Below are 25554 nucleotides of genomic sequence, written 5' to 3' on the forward strand. Positions count from 1 at the left end.
TTTCATGTTACAATAAACCTTAGAACACACTAAATTTAGCTGAATAAATTTGCAATTGAAAATATTTTATAGTTTTCAATTATCGTTTTGTTCTAATTGGTCAAAAAGAGCGGAAAGGATTCCCATAACTGTCATTTTTTACTATATATCTATCTGTTTGCTTCTAAAAGAAATTGTGTCCATATTTAAAACTTCTGTTTCCCAAATCGTTAGCAATGGTCAATTTATTACTTTTAATAGACAGAGAAGGTTAAATTACTTTTAAATGGAACATTTTACTGACCTTTTTTCGATAAAAAAGCCTTTATAACCTAAATTCATCTTATATATCCAAAATCTTCGTAGTAGTCGTAATGAAAAACTATTATAGGCTCGTTTTATTTGAAAATTATCACTTTAGATCAACTTTATTATGGGGTAAGCATAACAAATTTAACAGCGTAAAGAAAAAATATGTTTTTCCTTTCACTAATAAAACTTTCATATATTTTCCTAATGTATTATTAATCTATATTTTGAATATAACGTAATAAAGTTCTAGTAATTTCTATTTCTCATATGTCTTGAATTAAAATTTTAATAGAATTTTTTCCTTGAATCAAGGATATTTAAGCTTTTTATGATCTTTGAACACTTAGAGGAAGTATTGGAGCTACGATTTATCACATATTAGTGGAAAATTATATCAAGGACTTGTCAACAGTAATCTCAATCATTCCATAAGTCTGGATCTGTCTCAAAAAATATGTCTATGAGGTGCAGACTTTGAAAAAGTTTCTTTGATGCTTTTGTAGCGAAATCTTCAATGTTTTTGTATTTTAATTCATTGAGAGTAAAGAACAGCCTTTCTTATGTTTCTTTTCTCAAATTTTGCAAGCCCTTTACAAGTTGCATCCGTTTGATTAGGAAGTTAATGCATTGTCGAATAAGTTAATCCAACAAGTTTCTCGGACAAGTATCATAAGTGCTTGAATTTTTTTTTGATGTTGACTTTGATACGTCTGAATTAATGGAGGGATTTTATTAAATTCAAGTTATTATTAAGTGCACTTCAGGCTTGAGGAGCAGACATCTAGGCTCGTAGATACGCTCTAACTGTAAATACAAAAATACTCCAAAATTCCTCACTCCTCCATGTCTATCCATTTGAATTGAGATCGAAACATCAAAATTTTTAAGGAGAATAAAACTCTTGATAGCCATTGGACATGGTGTATAACACAAGATGACATAAATTTTACCTCTTGTGGATCCACATTACCAAGGAATATAATTACCTGGTTAAGAATTCTTTATAGTTATGTCGAGGAAGATTTGTTTCCATACATTTCTTAGAATAATGAAGGGACTCTTGTCGCATATTTTCCTTCCAGACTAGCTAATTCAGGATCTTTAATTCTAGTACCATACTTAGCTGTATTACTAGATGTCCATTTTTCTTGAAATATTTTGAACATTTGAACGTCAGGAGAAGACGTAGGTCCAATACATGACTGGAATGCTGGGATGTATATAATTTTTCCTATTTTTTTCGAATAAGAGCACAAGGTCCAGTAGTGTTACATGCATTTGAACTAGTGAATTTGATCATGTATCTTCTGTCATGAAAAATTTGAACAAAATAGTAGTACTCAGTAATGTTATCTCAGTTTCGAATAAAATAAGGTTTAATTGCTTTACTTATTGATTATAGTCTGTCTATTAAGACTTTTTGGATCAAGTAAAGTTCAGAAAAAGGTTACTCTGAATACTCAGTTACGATTTATTAAATGGATTTAGCTTATAAAGTCTTTTTATTAGAAAAAAGGTATGTAAAAGGTCGTCGGAAAAAGGGGGGGGGAAATATCCTAACATAACCTGTTTATTCTATTTTGAGCAATAACTTTGCAATGGCTAATAATTTGGGACCAATATTTAATTTGTAAATATGGATACCATTTCTTTTATGGGCAGACATAATTACAAATAGCAAAAAAGGAAAGTTATAGGAATCTTTGCTCTTTTTGGCCAATTAGAATAACAAGTTAGTAGAAAATCTATTAATATTTTCTTTTGCAAATTTATTTAGCTAAATTTAGTGTATTCAAAGGTTTATTGTAACACGAAGTGCTTAAAGGATATTCAGGTCACAATACATTACTAAAAGTAAAAATTTGCAACCCTCGCAGATCAACATTTCTCAAATTTAAAAAATAAGCTCCACGCTAATAAACCCTCTCCTCCTGACTCGCCTAGCGTCGGTGTAGGAGGGCGGCCACATGTTCAGGTACCAAAAGTCTAAAAAGTTGTCTCTCAAGAAGACCTGGGTTCTTAGGAGTACGATCACACAGGGCTCCGTCTTGAGTAAAAATAATGTTGTCCCCAAACTTTTATTTGGCCCAAAGTAGGACTTTTATACGTAGAAGTTCGATGTAAGTATCTGCATTTAGCTGCTCCTTCCTCTCCACAAAAATGGAGGGCAGACTTGGGCTGTGCTGGGCACTTGATTTTTTTGTTCTGAAGACATATCACACTCAAGCTGATACATTGTTTGGATGTTCGGTTGTGATATAGAGGATGTTCTTCTAATTAACAGTAGCATCAACGGTGAAAAAATTTTCCCCAGAAAAGAGCAAAACTTTGCCAAATTTTTGTTGGTCTCGAGAAAATTTAAAATCTTCTTTGCTCTTTACTACCGCCATTCCGGAGAAAAATATATAATGTGTTTCACTAGATAAGATCAAGAACAAAGTTTTACGATTCAAGTAGAAAAAATCACGCATTGATCATTATTCTGTGGAATTACACTAGTAGTCAATTTATTGATAAAAAATAAGTTCATATTCTTTACTAGCAGTATTACCTGTTATTGATCGGAGTCATAACGCGTCTACGATCATACATATTTTGCTCAATAACATAGGAAGTAACTCCTCAAAAATCCTCGGTATTAATCGCCGTTTTTGACGAGCGTACTCAAACGTAGTTACTCAATGCTTAGACGATCTCTCCTTAAGAATAAAAAGATAATATCAGGCTTGATAAATATCATTTGATAAGCTAGGAAGTACTTTAGCTTGTTGCTACCTCATCCAAGCTCACATATTTTCTTTTTAAATTTTATATAGAGAACTTCCCTTTTTTTTTCTTTTTTAATATGAGTTGAACTAATGGCCTGCAAGATTTCATTCATTTTTACATTTCATATTTTATACAATTCTGAACATATACTGTAAATGTATATGAATTATGATGTAAATCAGTACTCCTGTAGATTATAACCATTTTTTCTTTATACTGTATAAGTAGATTATATACATCAGAGAGCACTATATACACACTCGATGCTAAATGCAAAACGTCTGCTAGATTTCATTATTATGACTACTTTGTAATTTTTTAGATCAAAAAAACCTTTTTTCAAAAATCAAAACATACATCAATAGATACAGCTAAACTTTGCTTTTTCCATATAGACCATACAGAAATAAATATATAGAGGGAAAAAGATACTTTTTTGGATGGCAGTTTGGAATTGTGTGGGAGCCGTCTTTTTGAATATACAGCTCGCTAGAATAGAGTTCCTCTGCTATAAAAATGGAATGGTTAGGGATGTTATTGGACTAAAGAACAAAGTCGGACTATTCAACGTTAAAATTACACTTTTTTTTATTTTTTACATCAGCTAATTTAATGAAATTGATTAAATGATTGGCCAAAACAATATCCCAAAAGGAAGATTTTTCCCCCTCCCTATGTGGACGATTAACTCGTTAATACTATGACTGTCTTAGAAAAAATGTTGTTTACTGCGTGGAAATACTGATACATCTAATTCATAGTTATTTGGAGGGATCCTCGTACGAAGCATTCGAATATGTGCATTCTTTGGGCTCTTAGGAATTCATATTGCATTTGAATATCCTATAAGTCTTCTGATCCTCTCTTCAACTTCATGTTGAAGGTATCTCGCCTCTTTTATTTGAAGGATCATTCTTTGCAAAGGTGCCCCTTCATATCAAGGTCTATTATAGTGACTTCTGACCTCGTGAGTTGGATTAAAAGCAACAACATAAAGTATGCTATCATTTACACTTTTGTGTTTGGTGTAGCCAGTTGTGCATTACAGCGTTCCAAAATGGAAGAAAATTCTAAATATTCTTCAGTATCACTAAGGCCTAAATAAAAAGGCAGAGCAGGCGGCTAATTTTTTTTGTCCTGTTTAAATTATTGAATGCAACAGCAAGCAGTAGTTCCAACAATTCCATTCTGGTAATATGGACGTAGAAAATGTCATTAAAATCATAGTCGAGTTGTACTGGCATATGAGCACTTATTCTATTGCCCAGGAACTGAAGATTGGCCAGAAAACTGTTTGGAACCATCTAAATTGGATAATCATGACTATGTTAATTTTATTGTAACAATTAAGCAAATATACCTTCATAAATTTTTACTTCACCTATTATTATAGCAGAAAGATCAGCTGTCCTCTTTTAAATGAACATTTTCTTTTTTTCATCCTCAAAATCAACTCAACCTATTAAAATGGACATTTCATTAATTTATAGAAAAGTACCCCGGACGCTCTAAACAGGATGTAAAAAGAGGGAACGTCTGGAACAGTGCAGACGGTTGGTCATCTTACATATAGGAGTAACAAAAATAATAAATTACAGTGATTGGCCACTCCACCTTCAATAATGGGACACTGAATAGTGATATTCCATCATTATTCAAAGTTTATCAAAAATTCAATGAAATAGACCCATAAAATGACATTCTTTTATTTTGCTATATTGTTACTATTTCAAGTATAATAGGTTGGTGAAATAGTAATTTCGTATTCCCTACTCTTTTTTTTAAAGTAAGTATATCTTCATCTTTATTCGTCCCTTCGGTGACATACGATAAGAAGTTATGATTGTATACTTTTTGAGCAGTACTACTCTTGACCAAGTCAGTCGTGAATTATCGTGTGTCGACTATGGTGGTCTCAAAGTAAGAAATTCGCCATATTTTACATTTATAATATCTGAAAGGGAAAAAAGTGTCGAAAGCCACCAAGAAAATTTGTGATATATACAGGGACGATACTCTTTTGATTCGTGTTGTATCTACAATATCGTTCGAGCAATTCCGTTTTGGGCCACTCACTAGCAGGCCTGTTGTCGGAAATGTCAATGAAATCATGGAAAATATCGAGATTTACCGTCGTGTTAGCAGTCGTAGCCTCAAACAGGAGCTGAAAATAGATCATAAAATAATTTTGAACCATTTTCAGAAGGCTGGTTAATAAAATAAAGTCAAATAGGAGATGAAGCGTCTTACATCAAGAAAATGCCAGGCTGCAAACATCTTTGATGACGCGCCAGAAGCTTCAGGAGCTCGGATAGGAAGTTCTTATGCATCAAACCTACAGTCCAGACCTGGCACCAAGTGACAACTACCTATTCCTTAATATGAGCAACACGCACGGGGGCACAAATTTGGCTTCAATAGAACCCTGTGAAAATTGGTTGTCCTAGTTATTTTTGCCTATAGGGAGAAGGGCTTCTACGAGAAGGACATTATGAAGTTATATTCCTGTTGGCAACAAGTTAAATAACAAAACGGAGCAAACTTTGCTGAAATGTGATGATTTGTAACACTTCTTATAAAGCATTGAAAAAAAGCGAAAAGTACGAAATTACTTTTTCCCCAACCTAATATATATGCTAAGATTATACAAAATTAATTTAGAACCAGAATCACGAAAATATGAAATCCCCCAAATTTTTTTTCATCATATATACACATACAGTCAGATATTTTATAGACACATGTTGGTCAATTATAGTCTGTGGTCTGTGTAGCTAAATTTATGAGACGTATAACATAGATACATCCAAGATTGTTAACTACAGTTTAGAGTCTTATATTTATGACACATTACTTGGGACAGATATGCATTTCAAAAATAAAATACATCAATCTCTCTTTCTTTTATCTAATAATATCTTCAAGTGCAATTTATAATGCAGGAATAATTTGCTCATAGAAATTGACAATAATTTGTCGAAGAATGCAATTGGAGTCGAGACTGGATTTTGAGAAAAAACCATTTTATTTGCTTTTGGTTTGACGGGCACCTATTTTTGAATCACCCATATGTAATCAATTCTCCTTTTCTCATTATCACTAATAGTGCATGGGTTGTTTTATGGAATCCGTGGGTCTACTTTGTTCATTCAATAACCTGATCCAACCCATAACAAAAAAACTTAAATTGTAAGTAAAAAACGAGCTAAATTTTTGGTGGAGCTGGATATGATACAATTATGAAATACACAATCCAATGCCAACCCCTTCAGATACACCTTTTCGGTGCATGTTGAGAAAAAGGCCTTCAGTGTCATTCATCCAAACACCGAGGCCCTCAAGGCCACTGTCAGATAGCACTGGGACGCTACTACATCCGCAGCGAATGCCTGGGCTTTCTCCACTCCCTGGAAGTCATCATTGCCACTAAGGGCGGCTAAATTAATAATAGAGACATCTCAGATACACATATATTTATATTATAAATTTTGTTGAAATTTATTTGTTAATTAATAAATTACATCTTGTTGAAGTTTTTTTAAATTCAATGTGTTCAGATATTAATGGACCACTCGGTAAATACGAATTTACTGGTAATATCCTGTAGGTGTATAACCCTGATACATCCCAGAATCTCAGTAGTGAAAACTTTAGAATATAAATTAAAAAGCTTAATGGTCAGACAGATCAAATAACAGCTCAAAAGTGAATCTGTATTTAAGAAAACCTCATCTTCTCATAACTTCCAAAATCCCTCAATAGAAACTACAACTCTATATTTCAATCTCTTTTTTAATTGCATCATTAAAAGATATATATATTTATAAAAGTAAATACTTTATTCATTGACTAGCTTGAACCATTCGAAAGCATTAGAGGGAGTAAGTAGGTGAGGAGGGGAAAAGTTAAAGCTCGCCCGCCGAAGGTTTTCTCTTTCTTTTCCTTCTACTTAAATTTCCTCGCAACCATCGAAAATATTCAGTTCCTTTTCATTCGCCATTTGACGCTTAAGCAAGCTAAGATAGAACTATAGTTATAAGGATCAAATCCATTTCTGTCGTTCATCATCCAATAGATCCGAAAAAAATAGAATTTAACCCTAAGAAGGACACATAATGGGGATATCCGTTCTCCTGAAATATCATACAAGAAACAATTGGAGAGCATGCAAGTTAAAAAATCATAAAGAAAGTATTTAAAAGAAAAAAAAACAGAGGAAAGTAGTCGCACGACGACGCCGTCATTTGACGGCGTTGAATTTCATTCATTTGCAAAAAAAAAGTAGTATATTATACATAACACATACACAACGTCACAACAGGCAATGGTTCCGGCATGAGGCATCCTTTAAGACTCTTGCGAAGAAGTATTTTCTTGTTTGTACTACTCCTAACAGCTCAAGGTAAATCCAATTATTATTTCGGCGTAAATTTCTTGTCCTAAAATCATCATTTTCCCAATCTTCTTCTTTATTTCTTCATAGAACATTTAACATATTATATTATTTTCAATGAGATGACTCTTCTCAAGTAGAAGAAACAAATTTATATATTATAGATATCAACTAAAGTCATTTTTTATGATTTTCTTGCTCATAAAAAAATGTCTATGGGATCAAAGAAATTATTGTATAAAAAGTTTATAATAATAATAATAAAATTTCCCCCCCCCTCCCTTGTTAAGTTATGACGATTCTTCATGGAATCAATATGCTTTCGAATTGAAGAAATAACCCTAATCTAGGTAGTACATACTATATAGTAGATATAAAAAGAATCATATTTCAGTGTAAAAAAGTAATTAATATGTACCACTCATTATATATTCAAATTAACTTTCATGGCCGAATATTATGATATAGATATTGTTAGAGAGGGGAAACTTGAAATTAAATAAATCTAATTTATTTTGAAAATACTGACATAATAAATTTGACTAAACTTCCTTTCAATGTCTAATTGTAATCTAAACATTTTCAAATGACGTCAGCATTGTTGATGTGCGCCGTTTTTTGGGTCTAAGGCATGGATATGCAAATATGGAGAGGTGACAAACTGCACAAAGGATTGAGCAAAGGTTATCAGCTGACAAAAGGAGTAATATGACGTCACATTTCTATGTTATCTTACATTAAAAATCCACAATTCCAACAAGATGTATGAATAATATTCAACTCGGATAGTCTAATAAAAAGTTAACCATTAACAATCAACCTATTTCCTTTAGCTGATTGTGAAATTAAAATACAATTTTACAATACCCTGAGATAAAATAATTATAGACTAATTATTCTTAAACAGAGAACGTAGAAGTATAAACCAATCAATAGTGCAAGGCCTACAGGCCTTTCTCTCAACATGCACCCAAAAGGTGTAGTCTATGGTACATCAAGGCAGTAGGGGGGGGGGAGAAGTGTAAAAAAGAGTTCTAAAGAACTCAAAAGACTCATTCAAAAGAGTTTTGAAACGGAGGAGATGGGTTTCATTCATTGCTGGTGTCAAAAGTGGCCTCTCCAAACTCCCAAGGCTCTTTCCATCCACTTTTTTGATTACTCTCTGGACAGTTTAGTGTGAACCCCCCCAGATCTCTTGTATGTACCTCATGGACTTTAGGAGATTCGCCTGGTTGTCTTTCTTTAGCTACTCCGGGATCATTTTGGCCTTTTTGGGAGATCCCTCCTTCCTCTCCGACCTTTCAGACAGTGGTCCTGGAGACACCCAAATTCTTGGCATGTGCGAATGGAAATTCGTGGATCATGTTCAAGTATCATTTTTTCGACTTCTACGTAAGCTAAAGAGCTCAGATTTGTTTTGTCGTCTAACTAATTGTTTAAGCTGTAATAGACCGAAATTTGCTTGTTAGAGGTTTTTTGGCCAAAAACAATACCAGAATCATGCCTCAGCCAATATATTCACCGTATTTGGCCCCATGTGAGTTTTTCATGTTTCCAAAACTGAAGAAACCTATAAAGGAAGGGGATTTACAACTATTAAGGAGTTAAAGACTGAATTTCGTGAAGAGCTCAAGGCTATACCGAGAAAAGTGCTTATGAGAAGTGCTCTGAAGCTTGGAAAAAGCGTTGGCAAAAGTGTATTGTATCTGAGGGGGATTACTTTGAAGGGGACATCATCAATATTGATGAATAAATTGATATTTTTCCCTAAAAATATAAGGTCACCTTACTTTTTTGAACACATCTCGTATATATAAATTAAAAAAAAAAGAATTAGGATTTTTTCCATTTCTTGATTTTTGTTCATGATTGTTTTTATTTCGACACAGTACACATATCTTTTTTTTGGTATGGACTTCAGTCTTAAGCCTCTTAAATATTCCCAATTAGCAACTGCAACTGCAATAAACAGATCCTTCCTGACTCTTGGAACAGCATTGACCTTCCTCTCTACCATAACCTTCATGGTAACGTCTGGGGTGTGAAGTTAGTTGAATAAGGAAGCCCAGAATACTCAAAATTGGACCCAGACTATACTATAAGGCAATTTTGGCATTGTGGGCGGGTGCTTCATCCTGTTGAAAGGGCATTCCTAAAAACTCATCCTTGATACGAGGCAGTACTTTAGCCTTCAGGAAGGTAATTTTTTGCAATTCGATACTAATGTATGATTGAAGTTGGTTTTCAATGTGTGTTTAAAATTACTAACTTGGGGAAATTTGATCTTCTGAATGAAACTTTGAAAATGGCGAAAAATCATGAAAAATTGAAGAGGTGTTAATTTATGACCAACATGTAAATATGTTAACCCTAAGTACCCGGCTTAAAAAGTCGAAAAAGTTTGAGAGACCCGTCATGTGTACTTTTTAGATCCATGGTTATTTTGTAACCTCTTTAACCTATTTTTCAGAACTTCAATAAAGCCATTTAAAAATAAATATTATAATAGAATTGAAGTTTTTTGATAAATTGTTGTGACTTTTTTGTTCATTGAAGAGATATTACTTTTATAACGTTTTATACAAAATCTCAATTCCACATTCAGGGCAATCCCAAATTAATAATTGATTTAAATTGCTTAAATATATATATTCTAAATATTTTATTAATGTAGCATCATATGTTACGCCTTTATCAGTGCCTCCTTCAAATATTCATAAATGTTTTCTTAATTCCTGATAAATACTAAATGTCATTTCATCCACACTTTGTTTTCCTGAAAACAAAAAAAGTCCATAAACTTTACATTTATTGTCATGATTATATCAATGTTCCTATTTCTTTCTGAAAAAGTCGTATTCTAAGAAATTAAGTAAGAAGAACATCTTGACATATGTATATGTCAATATGTGACTATTAATCGTAACTGGATTCGGGAATTAGATAATCAGATCGGCATCTGGAAAATAATGTGTAATTGTAGATTCCAATTTTTATTTATTACTTTTCATAGTTATGAAAAAAGCCCAAAAAAAACCCTCCAAATTAAAGAATTTTTGCTTTTTACTAGAAAATGTAGTATTTGAAATTTTTTTCCAAAAATTTAATATTTGAAATTTAATTTTTCAAACATTTTTTACAAAAAATTTAATTTTCCAAACTTTCTATTAAAAATTTGAAAAAAAAATTAAATTCTGATTTTTTTTTCCAAAAAATCTTACATTAAAAATTTAATTTTTGAATTTTTTTCCAAAGAATTAATTTTTTTGAGAACAACTTGGCATTTTTGAAATATTTTTCCAAATTTTTTTGATAAACATCTTATAGATTTTGAAAACTTTTCTCCCAAAAATAGCTACAGATTACTGTCATTATTTTTTTGTGAGCAGCTGTGGATTTAAAAAAAAATTTTTTCACAAAAAATTTATTTTGTGAGTAAGTGTGTATTTTTGAAAAAAAATTAAATATGAAATTGTATATTTTTTTTTTCCAAAAATTATATATATATATTTTTTTTTCAAAAAATTCTAAAAACCAACCCCTCTCACCAAAATATAATTAATTCTGTGGGCTACCCTGATGGAAAAATGGTTTTTTATAACTATTATTTAAAATATTAGAATCGGCATCGGAATCAAAATCGATAATTTTTACAAGAATCGCATTGGTTTTTTTTTTAAATCGTCCCATCACTGATATATATATATGCAGGGGCGTCTGCAACATGTGGTGGAGGAGTCTGGGGGGGGATTAGTAAATGTTTTATCGTTATCGCCTTATAAAATTATCGTCTTGTCGATTTTTTTTAAAATTTCAATTTGCCTTTTCTAAAAAAAAATATGTTCGTTCAAATTTAGTCTCATCCAAAAAATTTCATTGAAAAAAAGTTATTTGCCATTTATAAAAAGGAAAAAAGTATGAAAATACTCTTACTAATTTTGGTAACAGAAACTATATTAAAATATTGATATCGTGACAACAATAATTATATATATATATAAGTAATTGCAGTTGGTTACATTTTTTTTGCTCTATGTTAAGAGTTGAATAACTCTTAAAATAAATTGCCAAAAACAAATATTAATATTATTTTAATATTTCATTTCAAAACAACACCTAAATTATGATGAAATGGTTTTTAATAATTGATTACTTCCACACCATTCATTTGACAGATGACTTTGTTCATACTCCCTTTATTTCTAAACATGTCAAGGTCCTCCTGAACCCACTCCCCCCTTCTATTTTCCCTTGTAAAACCCAAAGGTCCAATCACTCACAAAAATCAATTTATCTGCAACACCTACCCTAAAAACAAAGCAATGGACGTAGAGGAGTCAAAGAACCCCGTCACTTAATGGAAAACTAATTATTTCAATGAGTTCAAGGACTTCAGTCAAGAATTCAACTGGGGATTACGAGTTCATACATTTATTGTATAACTCTAGGGTGAGGCTGAATTTCCCAACTTTGTGCAAACCAGATATAACTTTTTGGGAAACTAGGGTTCTACCTAAGGGGTCAGAGAAGCCTAACATCATTATTCACAAAGACAATTTGATTTATTTAGTGGATCCAACCATTGTTTCCGGCAAATGTACGTTGGAGAAGCGTGGGGATAAAAAGAGTCGGTTGTATGTGTCGGTAGAATTTAAAAAAATCACTTATAAAACTCAGTGACGATTTTAAATTAGAAAATATAAGGGTGATCCCATTTGTTATTAACTGAAGGTGGGTTACGTCCAAGAAGGCCTTTACGCACCTTAATGAAGCCCCAATGTATATCAAATATATACAGTTAAAAGCCTTATTCGATATATAGAATGGAACGCAAGAGGCTGGCAAGGTGGGCTTGATGTTTTTCATCAAGGCAGGGTTTTAAAAGTTTAATTGAAATATCTATGCCTCGTTCCCCTCCTTCCCCCTCCCCCATTTAAACGCGGGTAAAGAAGCAAGGTAAAGAATCAGACAGCCAACTACGTAATATTAAAATAACCTTCGGGATTTCTTTACGATGGTTCCCAACAACTAAAATATTTCATCTGACAAATTTTTTAAACAAAATCTACATGTCCCAAGCGTGGATTTTATTTATTTGAGCTCCCACCAATCACAGTAGTGCACTTGTGGTTGGCGAAAGTAGAACAATGCAGTTTTTTAAAACATATTGATTTATACTTTTAGTACAAGGCCACGAAATTTTGGAAAAAGTAACAAGCATATATATATAAATCAAATACATTTTTGGATTTTTTAATGTGCCTCTCAAAAAATGTAAATATTTACTGAAATTTTTTATTTTTACTATATATGCACTATTTTCGGTGTGGATTTTTATTTCGTTTTTATTTAATCTGATGATGTTTATTCCATTAATATATCTCAATCAAATTCTACAGATTTGTACATAATGCCCATAAATAGTGCCTGGGTAGTGGCCCTAATTTTGAAATAAGTAAGGCCCTTAATGAACCAATTAGGTTATAAGTTTAGGCTAACATGTTAGGTTGATCCGTCCAGGTGGATGTGTATCACCATTTACAATATTCATTTAATAAAAATGTGTTTTAAATCAGGGATTCTCAACAGTTTTTAGGTGTTAGAAAAAATGAAATGAAGAGATAATATCGCCGACTACACTAACGAAGTATTGGCCTAAATTTTGATTGTACAGTGAATAATATACACATGTTAGAAGTAATTGACGTTTGAATATTTTTATTTAAACAAAATATTACTTTAACGACAAATTTTCTTGTAAGTTCTGAGCTATCTTTTAAAGTTCGCATCCCCACTAGTTCTGGTAATCCTCATCAATCAAATTGCTAATGACTGAGTTTGGTACAATACCCTTTTTCACGACATTCATTCAAGCGAAAGCTGAATTGCACTACTTAGGGGCGTCTGCTAGGGGTGGGCAGGACCCCCCTCTCCTAAATTAAGGATTTTTTTCTTTTTACTAGAAAAATTTACTTTTTGATTTTTTTTTCAAAAAAATTTATTTCTTTTTGAACCGCTCTAGATTTTTAAAGTTTTTATTTGTTGTAAATAGCTGTACTTTTTTAAAATGTTTTTTCAAAAGAAATAATATTTTTAAAATTTGTTTTTCCAAAAAAAATCCAAAAACCAAGCCCACCCCAAAATATTATCCTGGAGACCCCTGCAACCATGTTGATCCGAACATTCTACAAACACGTAAACCCAAATTGTTCTAGAAGCTCAAATCCTAGCAGTAGTACAATCCATAATTCTTCTGGAGAATAAAATTCTTTGAATAAACTATTGGGAAGGTTTGAAATACACCATCACAATTAGCAAAGTTTTGAAATCTTTTATCACATTCCCTAATAAATCCTTTGATAGATTATTTTTTTATTGTTCCTTTAATTATTTAGATGGAGTATCAGAGATTAAGTATAAGTAAACATAGTATTACATTTACTCCATTTGACCTTAGAATCTTGTGTGAAATCCATATATATAAAGTAAATTTACTCCTCTAGGAATGACCGGGGCGAAAACTTACGCATGTTGAGTTCAAGAGAATAATTTATTCTGAGCTTGTTGTTCATGAGCTACGGCGATTCCATAAACTTGGCCAGTGGCCACCTGTTGATAATGCCTGTTTTAAATTTTATTTATTTGGGACATTCAAAAAATAATCAACAAGAATGAGTGAGATCAAGAACTTGCTGACCTCATACCACGCTATGGACACACACAGTACCCTCCGAATTTAAGAATTTGTTGGGTACTAACCTCACCTTAATGTACACTTGAAGAAAATGTAGGTTTTTTTTGATAAAAAAACGCCTGTGTGCACAAATAACCTCTCTTTTTAATACCCAGTACCTAGTCCTACACACAATATGGACTTACTATCGCCTGCTTTTTGATTATTATAAGTAATTAATGTGAGAATTGCAGTTACTATCTATTTATCATATTCACGTAATTCAAATACTCTCTAATTACCTTTATAGAATATAAAAAAACAGTATTCTGTACGACACACCCTCAGGTTTATCTATGTATAAAGTATGTTATTCATTCCTTTGCTTATTAACTGATTAAATGGGTGACAAATGGAGAGGGGATGGTAGTTTTGACTGCTACAAACCGAGAGAAAGTTGAGTTTGAAGTTAATAACACTAAATGTATTGTTAATAAAATTCAGGGTAAATCTCTTGGAAGATTTAGGAAAAAAAAAAAAAAAAAAAAAAATATGGGAAAAAAACTAAAGTTTTTTTCTTCCATTATTGCTTTTATATTGAATGTATATTTTATATTATCCTTGACTCAGCAGAAATAATGGGGAAATTGATTAAGAGAGGTTTATGTATGCTCATAGCCCAGTAAACAAAATATTTGTATATAAATATGACCATAACTGAAGTGAAAGAAAGGAATAGGTCATGACTTGATGAACTATGATATTGTAAGGCTTATTGTAGTGGACTTAACGTATGGTTGCCTTTATATATTTATTTGTTCCTATCACCAGATTGTACTTAATTGGAAACTAAACTGATAAATTTGTTATAATTTTGATATTAATGGCTCCTCTTATTAAAAAAGTTATAAAAGTATCAATCAAGGCAGTGTTAATTTCTTCAGCTTTGACTATATGAAATATATTTGAAGAAGAATGTTTTTTGAAAGACGATTACAAGACCAAACGGGAACATTTTATAAAATATTATTTTCTTTCTTAACGAAATAAAATTGATACTAAATGCGAGAAAGAGTATTTTACAACGATTCAGGGTGAATAGAAAAATGGCAACCCAATGATTTATGGTAAAAGTAGAGCCCTATAAAGCAAAATTAGTAGTTTATATCGAAATCAAATGTCTGAATAGTTTGATTATTTTATTACTAATCGGATATAATTGTGTAGTTGATTTCCTGTAAATCAAATTGAAAAATACAAAAAACCTTCCTATTTATATACTACTAAGGCATCTATGTTCCAAAGTCAATGAAATTAACACATTGAAGGAAATTTTCTTGTCTTTTAACCATTTTTCTTGGAGGCTTTTGCGACACACACTAGGGTATGTTGCTCTCTATGGAGGTTACAAAGTTAACTATAGCCATAGACTATAGATAATAGTTAAGTAATTAAGCATAATGAAAAAAAGAGAATCAAAAACCACTTTTAGTTGTCCGTCGATGGCAGTATGAATAAAGTAAGGACTTTAAAAGTGAAAGCTTCGAAAAAATTGATTCATTTAACGGCATATTTTAATAAAATATGCCGTTAAATAAAACAATTTTTTATACAATAATTATAAGTTTTTCAGCAATCAGGTATTGCTTTCCAAAACAACGTGGACTAAATCACCCTTGAGTAGTCTAAATATAAAAAGTGTATGGTTATAATGAACATCAAGGCACCTTTAGTGCCCCCAGTGTACAAAACAAACTTTTGTAGTTAATTAAATTCCTAGGAAAAAACACTTTATAACAAAAAGTACATAAAATTTACTAAAATGCAACTCATTTTTTAATTTTTTAGTCCTTTGAAACATACTGACTAATGTTTGATAGACCTCATAATTAAAGATAAGACGGATTCACATTTTCTCGAGTCTGGTTCATATTGGCTCTTCAAATGTTAATATTTGAATACATTTGGAGTAACCGAAATTTCCAATCCAGATCCAACTATTACACAAATACTTATTTCGAATTTTATGAGTATTTTTCCCAAAGTTTGGACCTAAATAATATAAAATTGGAGTACAGATTAAATTTTTATCGATTGCTGAATCCAAAAAAATGAATAACCCAATGTCTTTAGTATTAAAACATAATAAGTAGTTATTATTAAAATTATTTTTTTAATATCATTAGATTAACTAATGCAATGCCAACTGTTTATGTAAATATATTTCCAAGCACATATTAAAAAATATATAAATGCTACGTTTGATATGGATAATATTTTTTTTTGTTTAACAAGGCTTAAATATTATTGTAAGCTTTTTAAAAACCGTAAAAGTTTGAGTACCAGAAGCCGTTTTGGATCTCCTCGTATCTTTTTGGATAGTACAGTTTTACTTATACTATACCCAGGTACTTTGGATCCATATTCAATACACCTTTTATCTATATAAAGCATCAATATCGTCTTTTTAAGATCTGAAAAGTACCTTGTATCTTTTTTAAGATCCGTAAAAGTTCAAGTAACCTAGACCGTTTCGGATCTCAGATCTTTTCTGATAGTAAAGTTTACCTATAATATTCCCCTGTACTTTGAATCCGTATTCACAACATGTTCTATCTTTATAAAGCATATCTATTGGCTTTTTAAGATCTGGAAAATCCCATGGATCTTTTTTAAGATACATAAATATTCGAGTACTCAAAGCCGATTCGAATGTTGGATCTTTTTGGATAGTATAATTTTACTTATACTGTACCCAGGTACTTCGAACCCGTACTCAATGCCCGTTTTATCTTTATAAAGCAACACCATAGGTTTTTAGGATCCGTAAAACCCCTTGCATCTTTTTTAAGATTCGTAAATTTTCAAGTAGCCGAAGCTGTTTCAAAACTTGGATCTTTTGGATGGTACAATTTTACTTACTCTGTTTTCATGTACTTTGAATCCGTTTGAATTTATGTTAATAAGCATCAATTCCACTAAAAATATACTGGTTATAGCTCGACTATAGTAAAAACGACGTGTTGATTAGATAAGCTGTTGAATTACGCTTATGACCACAATTTAAATAAGTCATGCTAAATTTCAAGTTACTCCGTGGTATTGATTGATGAGTCTGTTTACGAGAAAAAAGTGTTAAAGCGAGTAACGAGTATTAGGACGAGTAATGATTAATTCCTCGAGTGTTTTTTTAACTAACAAATACTCAAGTAGCAAAATTTAGCTTACGGTACATCACTAGTAATTATTATAGAGTATTTCATGAAAGAAATCAATACCGGATGGAGTATTGAAATCTAAACTCATACTAATTCAATAGTTAATGAAAGTTGAGTGATTGAAATTAATTTAGATTTTGATATATTAAAACATAATCAATTAGTTATAAACAAAACAAACCTGAGTTCACTGGGTTTTGTACAATTGAAAGTGATCGACAAATTTCCATTCACGCACTCCAAGCAGTTGGGTGTCTCAAAGACTACCATCTATGCCGTCAGCAAGTCCGAAACGTTGGAGAGGAAGAAGGGCTCTATCAAAAAGGCCAAATTAGATTCGCAAGATTAAAGAAAACCGCCCAGGCCAATCCTCAAAAGTCCATGGATACCCATGCAAGAGATCTCAGGGGTTCACATAATAATGCTCAGAGAGCTATAAAAAAGTGGGTATTGAGAGGGCGGAAAGGCCACTTTTGACAACAACAATGAAAGAAACTCATTTCTTTCGTTGCCAAATTCTTTTCAATGAGTCTTTTGAGGTCTTTTGAACTCTTTTGGCCCCTAGACCCTTGATGCCAACCCCCTTGATTACACCTTGAGAGTGCATGTCGAGAGAAATGCCTGCAGTGTCTTTTATCTAAACACCAGGTTCCTCAAAGCTACTTTGAGTCAGCACTAAAACGGTATGAATGAGGACTACATCCGTAGTGGGTGCCATGTCTTACATTCGGAAGCCATCATTGCTGTTAAGGCCAGCTATATTAATGATTAAGAGAGCTCAGAAACACATTTACTTATAGTATTAATTTTGTTGAAATTATAGTGCTAATTATTAAATTATATCTTGCTGAAGTTAGAGCCTCAAAGTGTTCATATTTTAATGTACCACGAGGTAAACGAATCCTTCTTTACTTAAATCACCAATGTATTCTCCCTAATCACCAAAAGGGATTATACAAAGGATTCAGATACAGAGGGGGCTTGGGTTTTCTTGTAACATTCATACACATGATTTAGTGTATTATTGTATTTCTGTTATCTATTAGATATTTTTAAATAAAAAAATGCTGATTGGAAATAAATAAATAAACGTAAATCAATAAATAGATATATATTATGTAGGGAAGGGGGAAAAAAGATAGGTACGTAGAAGAAAATAAATAGAAATAAAAATCTGGAAGAAATTGTTGTAGGAAAGCCAATTAAAATGCATTTTCCATTTTTTTAAATAACTTTTTTATTTCGGCAAAACCTTTGATTTTAAAAAACCACAAAAACTTTAAACCCTTGTTCCTCCCCCCTCTCCTTATTTCTCTTCTTCCATACATTATTACTGATATATTAAGTCCATGACATATTTTTTCTTTTTTCAAATTTTCTTTTGTAAATATAAATATATATTCAAAAACTATTCTTTTTTTTTCCATGACAAGAATAGAAAACTAACGTTTTCCTATGTACTTTCATTTAAAAAAAAATCTTTCACTAATAATAATAAGTTTATATTCTTCAACCCTACATAAAATGAAGGATTAATTTATCTAGATCTTAAGCGCGTGGAAAAAGAGGTTTAACTTTCTTTATTTGATTAATTGTTATTCATTGAATGGCTCCCTTTCTCACACTATAAAGAAACATGTGTTTCTAAGACAATAGACAAGAGGGCTAAGTATTATGTTTGTAGAATGAAAATTTAAGTCTATTAATGGTTGCTAATTCCCTTTGTTAGGTCTGCTTCATTTGTTTGAGTTTTTTTTTATATTCTATTCTATTCATTTGATATTATTTTTATACTTTGTATTTTTTTTTTTTTGCATTTTGGAGAATAATTTAATGATATATATAAATAATATCCTGTTTGTGGTCTTATGAGACGTACTTCGTAGGCTTATTTTGTGGTGGGTTTACTCTGTTTGTCTTAGCATCTAGATCACTTTGCATTTTTGCGGATTATGCATTTATTTTTTATTACTAAACATCGTGAGCCGTCTATTGACCGAAATATTTTTCGGGCAAATATCTCAAATGGTCCTTAGGCGTAATTTACTTTCTGCAAATTGACGATCCTTCAGCAAAATGTACAGAGTGGGACCCCAAAACTTGCAGGAGCATGATTGAAAAACGATAAATGTGATTTTTATGGAATCAAGAAAAGACGACTCAAAGCCAATTTGATATATATTTAATTACTATATTCAGCTATATTTTTTATTTAATAACTCCTCCTGCACATGCAATAACACCCTGCTAAAAGATGTGTAGCTTTTGACAATATAGAACGTTTCCATGGCGCAACCCGATGTCGTGATTGCAGCTCGAAGCCAATTCAAATTTGAATGATAGGTGAGGCATAAATTCTTCTTCAAGACGCCCCAAACTGGAAAGTCCAGGTGGTTGAGGTCTGGGCTGGAGAAAGGCAAACATATTTTTGTCTCAAATGATTGGGGCTTTCTTTGTTTTATGAGGCTGCAGTGGACTTCTTGATGTTGTAGGCTGTCCGGATATAGATGCCTACGGTCTCTGCAGTCTTTCGGCACTGACACCGGAGAAGATCACACTTGCTTTGCCCATTTCATCGTTACTCATACATTGTTACACATTAAGAAATGGGATAAAAAGAAAAATTGATTATTATGGTTTCAGTTGTCGCTTGGTTGTGTAATGAAACCTCGGAATTAAATATATTGTGTTATAAAATGTAGTAAAATTCTAAAAGAAAATTAAATACCACTGCATTTGATACCCCAAGATACTCGATTGTCTAATTCATCTTCAACAGTGTAAGAAAGGACGGAGCTAGTTGCTGTTACTTCTTACACATCGACTCAAAAAATTACCATCTGTAAAATTGATATTAACACTCATGTATTTCAACAAAATCATTATATGAAATTGGTGCCAGAATTTGCATTAAATTATCCTTTCCAATACGACATTAACAAGTCGGGAAGCATGTCAAAAAGTGAATTTACTTTCAACTAGCTCTGCTCTTCCCGATATTATATATAGAAATCAACCCTCAAAAATGGGGTACATGCCAGAACATATTTGCTCAATTGATAAGCAAAAGTGAAATAGAAGACAATAAACTCCCAATACCTTTTTGCTGATACTACATAGCTTCGTTACGTTTCTGATCAAATTCATAATAAAAGTGATATTCCAATACTTCTACAAGGGTCGTTTGAAAAGTCCGTGCAAAGTACGAGGGACGACACTACTGGCGCGTATTGAGGTTATGTTAAGTTAGGTGCATCTCTTGGAAGAACATACACCAACTTTTAGTCAGATCGGTCTATTTCTTTCTCTTTGGCATTCGTTTATATCGAAGAATAGGCCGGAAAGATTATTGCAACTGTCTTTTGGACTCTCTGGAAAAGGGTAAAATTATTAGAGGTGCAGATTATTCATCTTTATTGGACCGTTTCAAAACTCAGCTGCAAGAAAAACGCCTATTATTGGCCCACAAAAAAGTACTTTTCCATCATGTCAATGAATCAGCTCACTTCTCAGCAATTGTGGTCGCAAAATTAATGGAAATAGGGTTCCAATTCGAGATGCCCACTACACTATCAATCTCACGCACCTTCACTCTTCTGTTATCCATCACCATATCATGGATTTTATCAATGATTTATGGAGTAGTAACCTCAACTGGGCGTCCAGACCTTTCAGCGTCACTTGTGCCCATATGAAACGACTTATAAACTGTTCTAATCGAAGGTGCAGAGTCCCCATAATGTTTATCAAGCTTATTTTTAGTCTCCGGAGGCGTTTTGTATTTGATCAAGTAATGTTTGATCAACTCAGGAAATTCTTTTTCGTACATTTTTTGATAATTACTCCACTTCCTCGACTCAAATTAATGACAAACAGAAAGAAATAGACCGATCTGGCTGAAAGTTGTTGTGTGTTCTTCTTAGAGATAGTACTATCAAAACATAACATCTATACATCCCAGTAGTGCCATTTCTTGGACTCTGCACGGACTTTTCAAATGCCCCTCATATTCGTTGATAATTCTTGGCCCTGTATGTTTGATTTTATAAATATGCGGAAACTTTTTAAAATTTATGTAGTTAATAACTGATTAAAGCAATGTGAAAACATTTTTAAAATCGTGTGCAAATTTTGCCTGGAGACAAGCTAAAGTCCTCTTTTGCAACACTGTACACAGAGCCATAGACAACTACAACAACACTGAAAGTTATGCCAAACGTAATACATAGCAGCACGACCCACATCTGTTCGTTGAAATGTTGTTGCAAAATGTTAAGAGCAAATTTGAGTAAAACCCAAATGCTTGGGTTTGGCAACTGGCTGCGTCTTCAACTTGACCAAGAGAACCATGGCTAATGTGGTAAACAATGAATTAGAATGAAAAGTTCTATAGTTGTTCCAGTTTAAATGCTCACTGAGGTTCAGTGAGAGAAAAGGCTTGAAAGATGAAAAAATATTTTTAATTTTCTCAAGTCAAATGATAGAATCCTGGTTTTTAGCAATGAGTAGAAATTCCTGGTGACAATAAAACTTCAACATGAGGAAGGGTCAGTACATTGCATGCAGGCCCAGTGATGTTGAGAAGAGCATCAGTTAATATCTTGTTCCAAACACGTTGCCAAGGCATTGTGTTGTGAGTTGTGTGCAGTGATGGAGACAAGCTGTCCTCAATTAGGATTGATGGGACTCTGGATGGTAATAAATACAAGTATAATATGGCCCACACTATAATTCCTGCCCTCAACAGCTACTATGGAGAGTGGGGAAGTAGATCCGGAACTCATACATGCAACATCGTCCTAAACTACCCGAAGAATAAGCTGGGGTCCAAGGAAAATGACTTCTGACCGCTGTCAACTCTGAACTGGAACTATTTTGTGTGAGTTACATGTTAAACAGAAGGCTTGTGCTTTTCAGCATCCAAATGTAGTCTATGGAAAAACAGCTGCTGACCTCCACTGGAACAACCTGTCAGCTAATAGTGAAATATTTGAAGAATAAACAGATGAAACACATGTCTTACTTTTTTTCTGAACACTGTTGTTGCCACAGCTCTTATTACCACTACAGATTTTGATAAAGTTGTATGTTCACCTGATATATTGCTAAACTCAATAAAATACATACATTATTGGTTTTTTTAATACTTTAACCCTGCCTTTTTAATCTCTTTTATGACTTGATAATATTAACAAACGGACTCTTATAAGGACAAATTATGTTCTCCAAATAAGTAAGTGTATTTAATAAAAAAAGTTTATTAATCAACCTCAAAGACGAGAGAGACTCTTCATACATAGTGTGAATTTATTGAATAAGATAACAACACTTTTGTAAATCTCCAATCCTGTAACAATTAACCTCTCCCCCATCCTTTCATAAACAAAGTTTCTTCTCCTTTCAACTCTTATTTAATAAAATGAAGGAAATATGGTACAAAAAAGTATACTTAATTAGAAATACAAAATGTTTATTATTTCTCTGGGTGACAAAAACCAATAATAATAAATTTGGAAAACTATTGTATCTAGGTACTGAGAAGTTATTCCCTCAATAAAAAGTGCAACAAGGGTCTTAATTGTATGGTTAATGACCATTAAAGAAGTATATAATAGCTGTGTTCGTCCTATAAATGTATATTCTCATCAAAAGTAATCTAAATTAAATTTAAAGTAACAAAAATTAATCGTCAAAGTTAGAGAATTAAAGATTGATAGACTATAATTGACATCAAATTAAACCACATTAATCCATAAAAAGCTTTGATGTATTCTTGGGTATCTCAACTGAACCCAAAAACTGCATTACTCTGCCTATCATTAACCGAAATATACCTATGAAATATTAGGCTGTATTGAAATATGATGTAAGGAAATAAATTTGACATTTTTTGTTCAAGATTATTTTTATGTTAACTTAACACATATGTACTAATAAAAGAAGATTTTTAAGAAAAAACATAAGTATAGTTAAAAATAACTGTTCGTCTTCATTTGAGTTACTTATACGAGGGTGGTCTGAAAAGCTTATACCCCAACAAAGGTACAGTACATTTTTTCTGTTTTTTATAAAAATTTTCAATATAGTCTCCTTGTAACTATATACACTTCTCCCAGCCATTCTCCCATCTCTGTAACCCTTCCAAATAGCAAACTGCCTTTTTCTCTGTAAAATAATTGTTTAGGAAGACTCTTCATTAGACCAAAATCTTGGAAGTACCCTGTGATTCAGTGATTCACACTCAAAACCCTCACACCAACTCACTCAAATGACGGCTACATAACAACCCTGTGTCCAAAATGGCAAATAATTTGGTGAATAACTGTCAACAGATGCTAGATAGTTATGAGTGCTGCCACCTTCTTGTTGAAATCGTAAACTTTTCAGACCACGTGCGTACTATTATAATTATAATAAATTTTAGATCTCATATTTTGTACTATAAATGACTATTCAAAAATTAGAGTTATATTTTTTATTTATGGCGTAAATTAGAAAATAAAAATGATTAGTACCAATAACAAATACATATCCATGATTGCCTAAATTAATGTTTTGAAAAAAAAAACCCATGGAATCATTTTTTTTTACATATTTACAGGCTATTCATAGGTTTTAAAGTTAATATTTTACATCATAATTAATCAGGTAAAATTATATTTAGGAATCTGTAAAAATATAAGTTCTAAACTATATTTCTGAGTTTATCTTTTATGAATAATTTATTCAATAAAAGTACTGCAGTTAGCCAATACACCTCGTAGACGAGAAAGTGGCATACTGTACGGATGTATTTTTCTGGAAGTCCACCCAAGCATCTTCGATGGCATTGTGGAGAGACACTAACTTCGATTAGGAATGAACCTTCACCTTTGATTTTAGATAAACATATACAAAATAATAGCAAGGTTGAAATCTGTACTCGAAGGAGGCCATATCGATTTTTCCCATAATGGAATTATTTCTATCAGCCCTTCATGAGATTTTTCAATCAATATCTTGCTGGAAAACGATTTTCTTGTTATCTGAGAAATGTTCCTTAAATCAAAAAAGAAGAACAGGTCAAATTTTTGATCCATATCCCATTTTTTCTCGTCACTAAAGACAATCCAAAGCTTCCAGCATACGAATTTCTATCAATTTCAGGGACCTTTCCATTCTTTTGGCTCGTGAGTCCCTGTGAGTTTCTAATTGTAACGTAGATTAAAAGGTTTCATTTTCAAATTATTCTGAACCAGCATTGATGGCTGGCAAATTCAAAATTATGGGGCCATTTTGAATTTTGAATCAGACCTTTTCAATGTTCCTCCGGATCCTTGCTAATCATAGATGACCGCTTCATGACTTGCTATCACAGCTACTTGTCATACAGAACTTTCAGTTCGAACATTTTATTATATACAGGTTTATAGAGTTACCCATCCTCCAGTCAATTTGTTAGGACGTTTTTCTTTCACAGAAGTGAGTTTCATGATGACTGATTATTATATTTTTATGCTCACTTTTTTAATATCTTTTGTGAGGTTTGTTCCGGGTGTTTGAATTTAAGGAAATCAGATTGGCAGATTACGTGCTGAAATAAATTTTCTACCAATTATGGAATCTTTAAAACTTATGAATATGATACTTCAATTTGCCTATATACTATTTGTTGAAGTATGTGTACAACTAGTTCATTGGGAAGTTCTATTAGGTACATATATAGGTACAGTGTACACTTGGTATTGATTTAATAATTGAATAATAACAATAAAGGACATAAAATACTTAAAAGAGAAAGTTATAACAATAAAAGGAATGAATAAAAAAAATTTTTTTTTTGTGCGAATAGAAACACTTTTTTTTTTTGCAAATGGGGGTAATGGAAGTAGTCCTGCAATTTCTTCCTTTTCTTTATTATATTATTCTACATAGATATTATATATTCCTTTAAGAATTAATTAATTACACCATCGAAACTAGCACGGATCGAAGAAATGAAACCATAAAGAGTACATTGTGTATATAACGTGCTTGTTCAACTAAAAAACAAAATAAAATACTTATTTGTCTCTCAGTTTCTTTATATAAATAAATATTTTAAGATTAATTTAGGAGTGGGCGTGAAGAGTCCCTTTTCCCCTAATTTTTATTTGATATATGATTATTGTTATTTTATTACAAATGTATGTAACGTGATTTATGCTTCTTCCCTCCTGAGTCCTTTTTTC

At 32.1% G+C, this 25554-nt stretch overlaps 1 protein-coding gene across 1 annotated transcript in view; it reads left to right on the plus strand.

Moving 5' to 3' along the window:
- The first annotated feature begins 7038 nt into the window (after positions 1–7038).
- LOC121129719 (protein amalgam) overlaps positions 7039–25554 on the plus strand; it is a 36647-nt gene continuing 18131 nt past the window's right edge. The window contains exon 1 of the mRNA XM_040725438.2: positions 7039–7462. Coding sequence (XP_040581372.1) covers positions 7396–7462 — 67 coding nt within the window. The 5' untranslated portion in view covers positions 7039–7395. The remainder of the gene's footprint in view (positions 7463–25554) is intronic.

This window comes from Lepeophtheirus salmonis, chromosome 14 (assembly GCF_016086655.4).
Source record: "Lepeophtheirus salmonis chromosome 14, UVic_Lsal_1.4, whole genome shotgun sequence".
In the NCBI taxonomy this organism is placed as follows: Eukaryota; Metazoa; Arthropoda; class Copepoda; order Siphonostomatoida; family Caligidae; genus Lepeophtheirus; species Lepeophtheirus salmonis.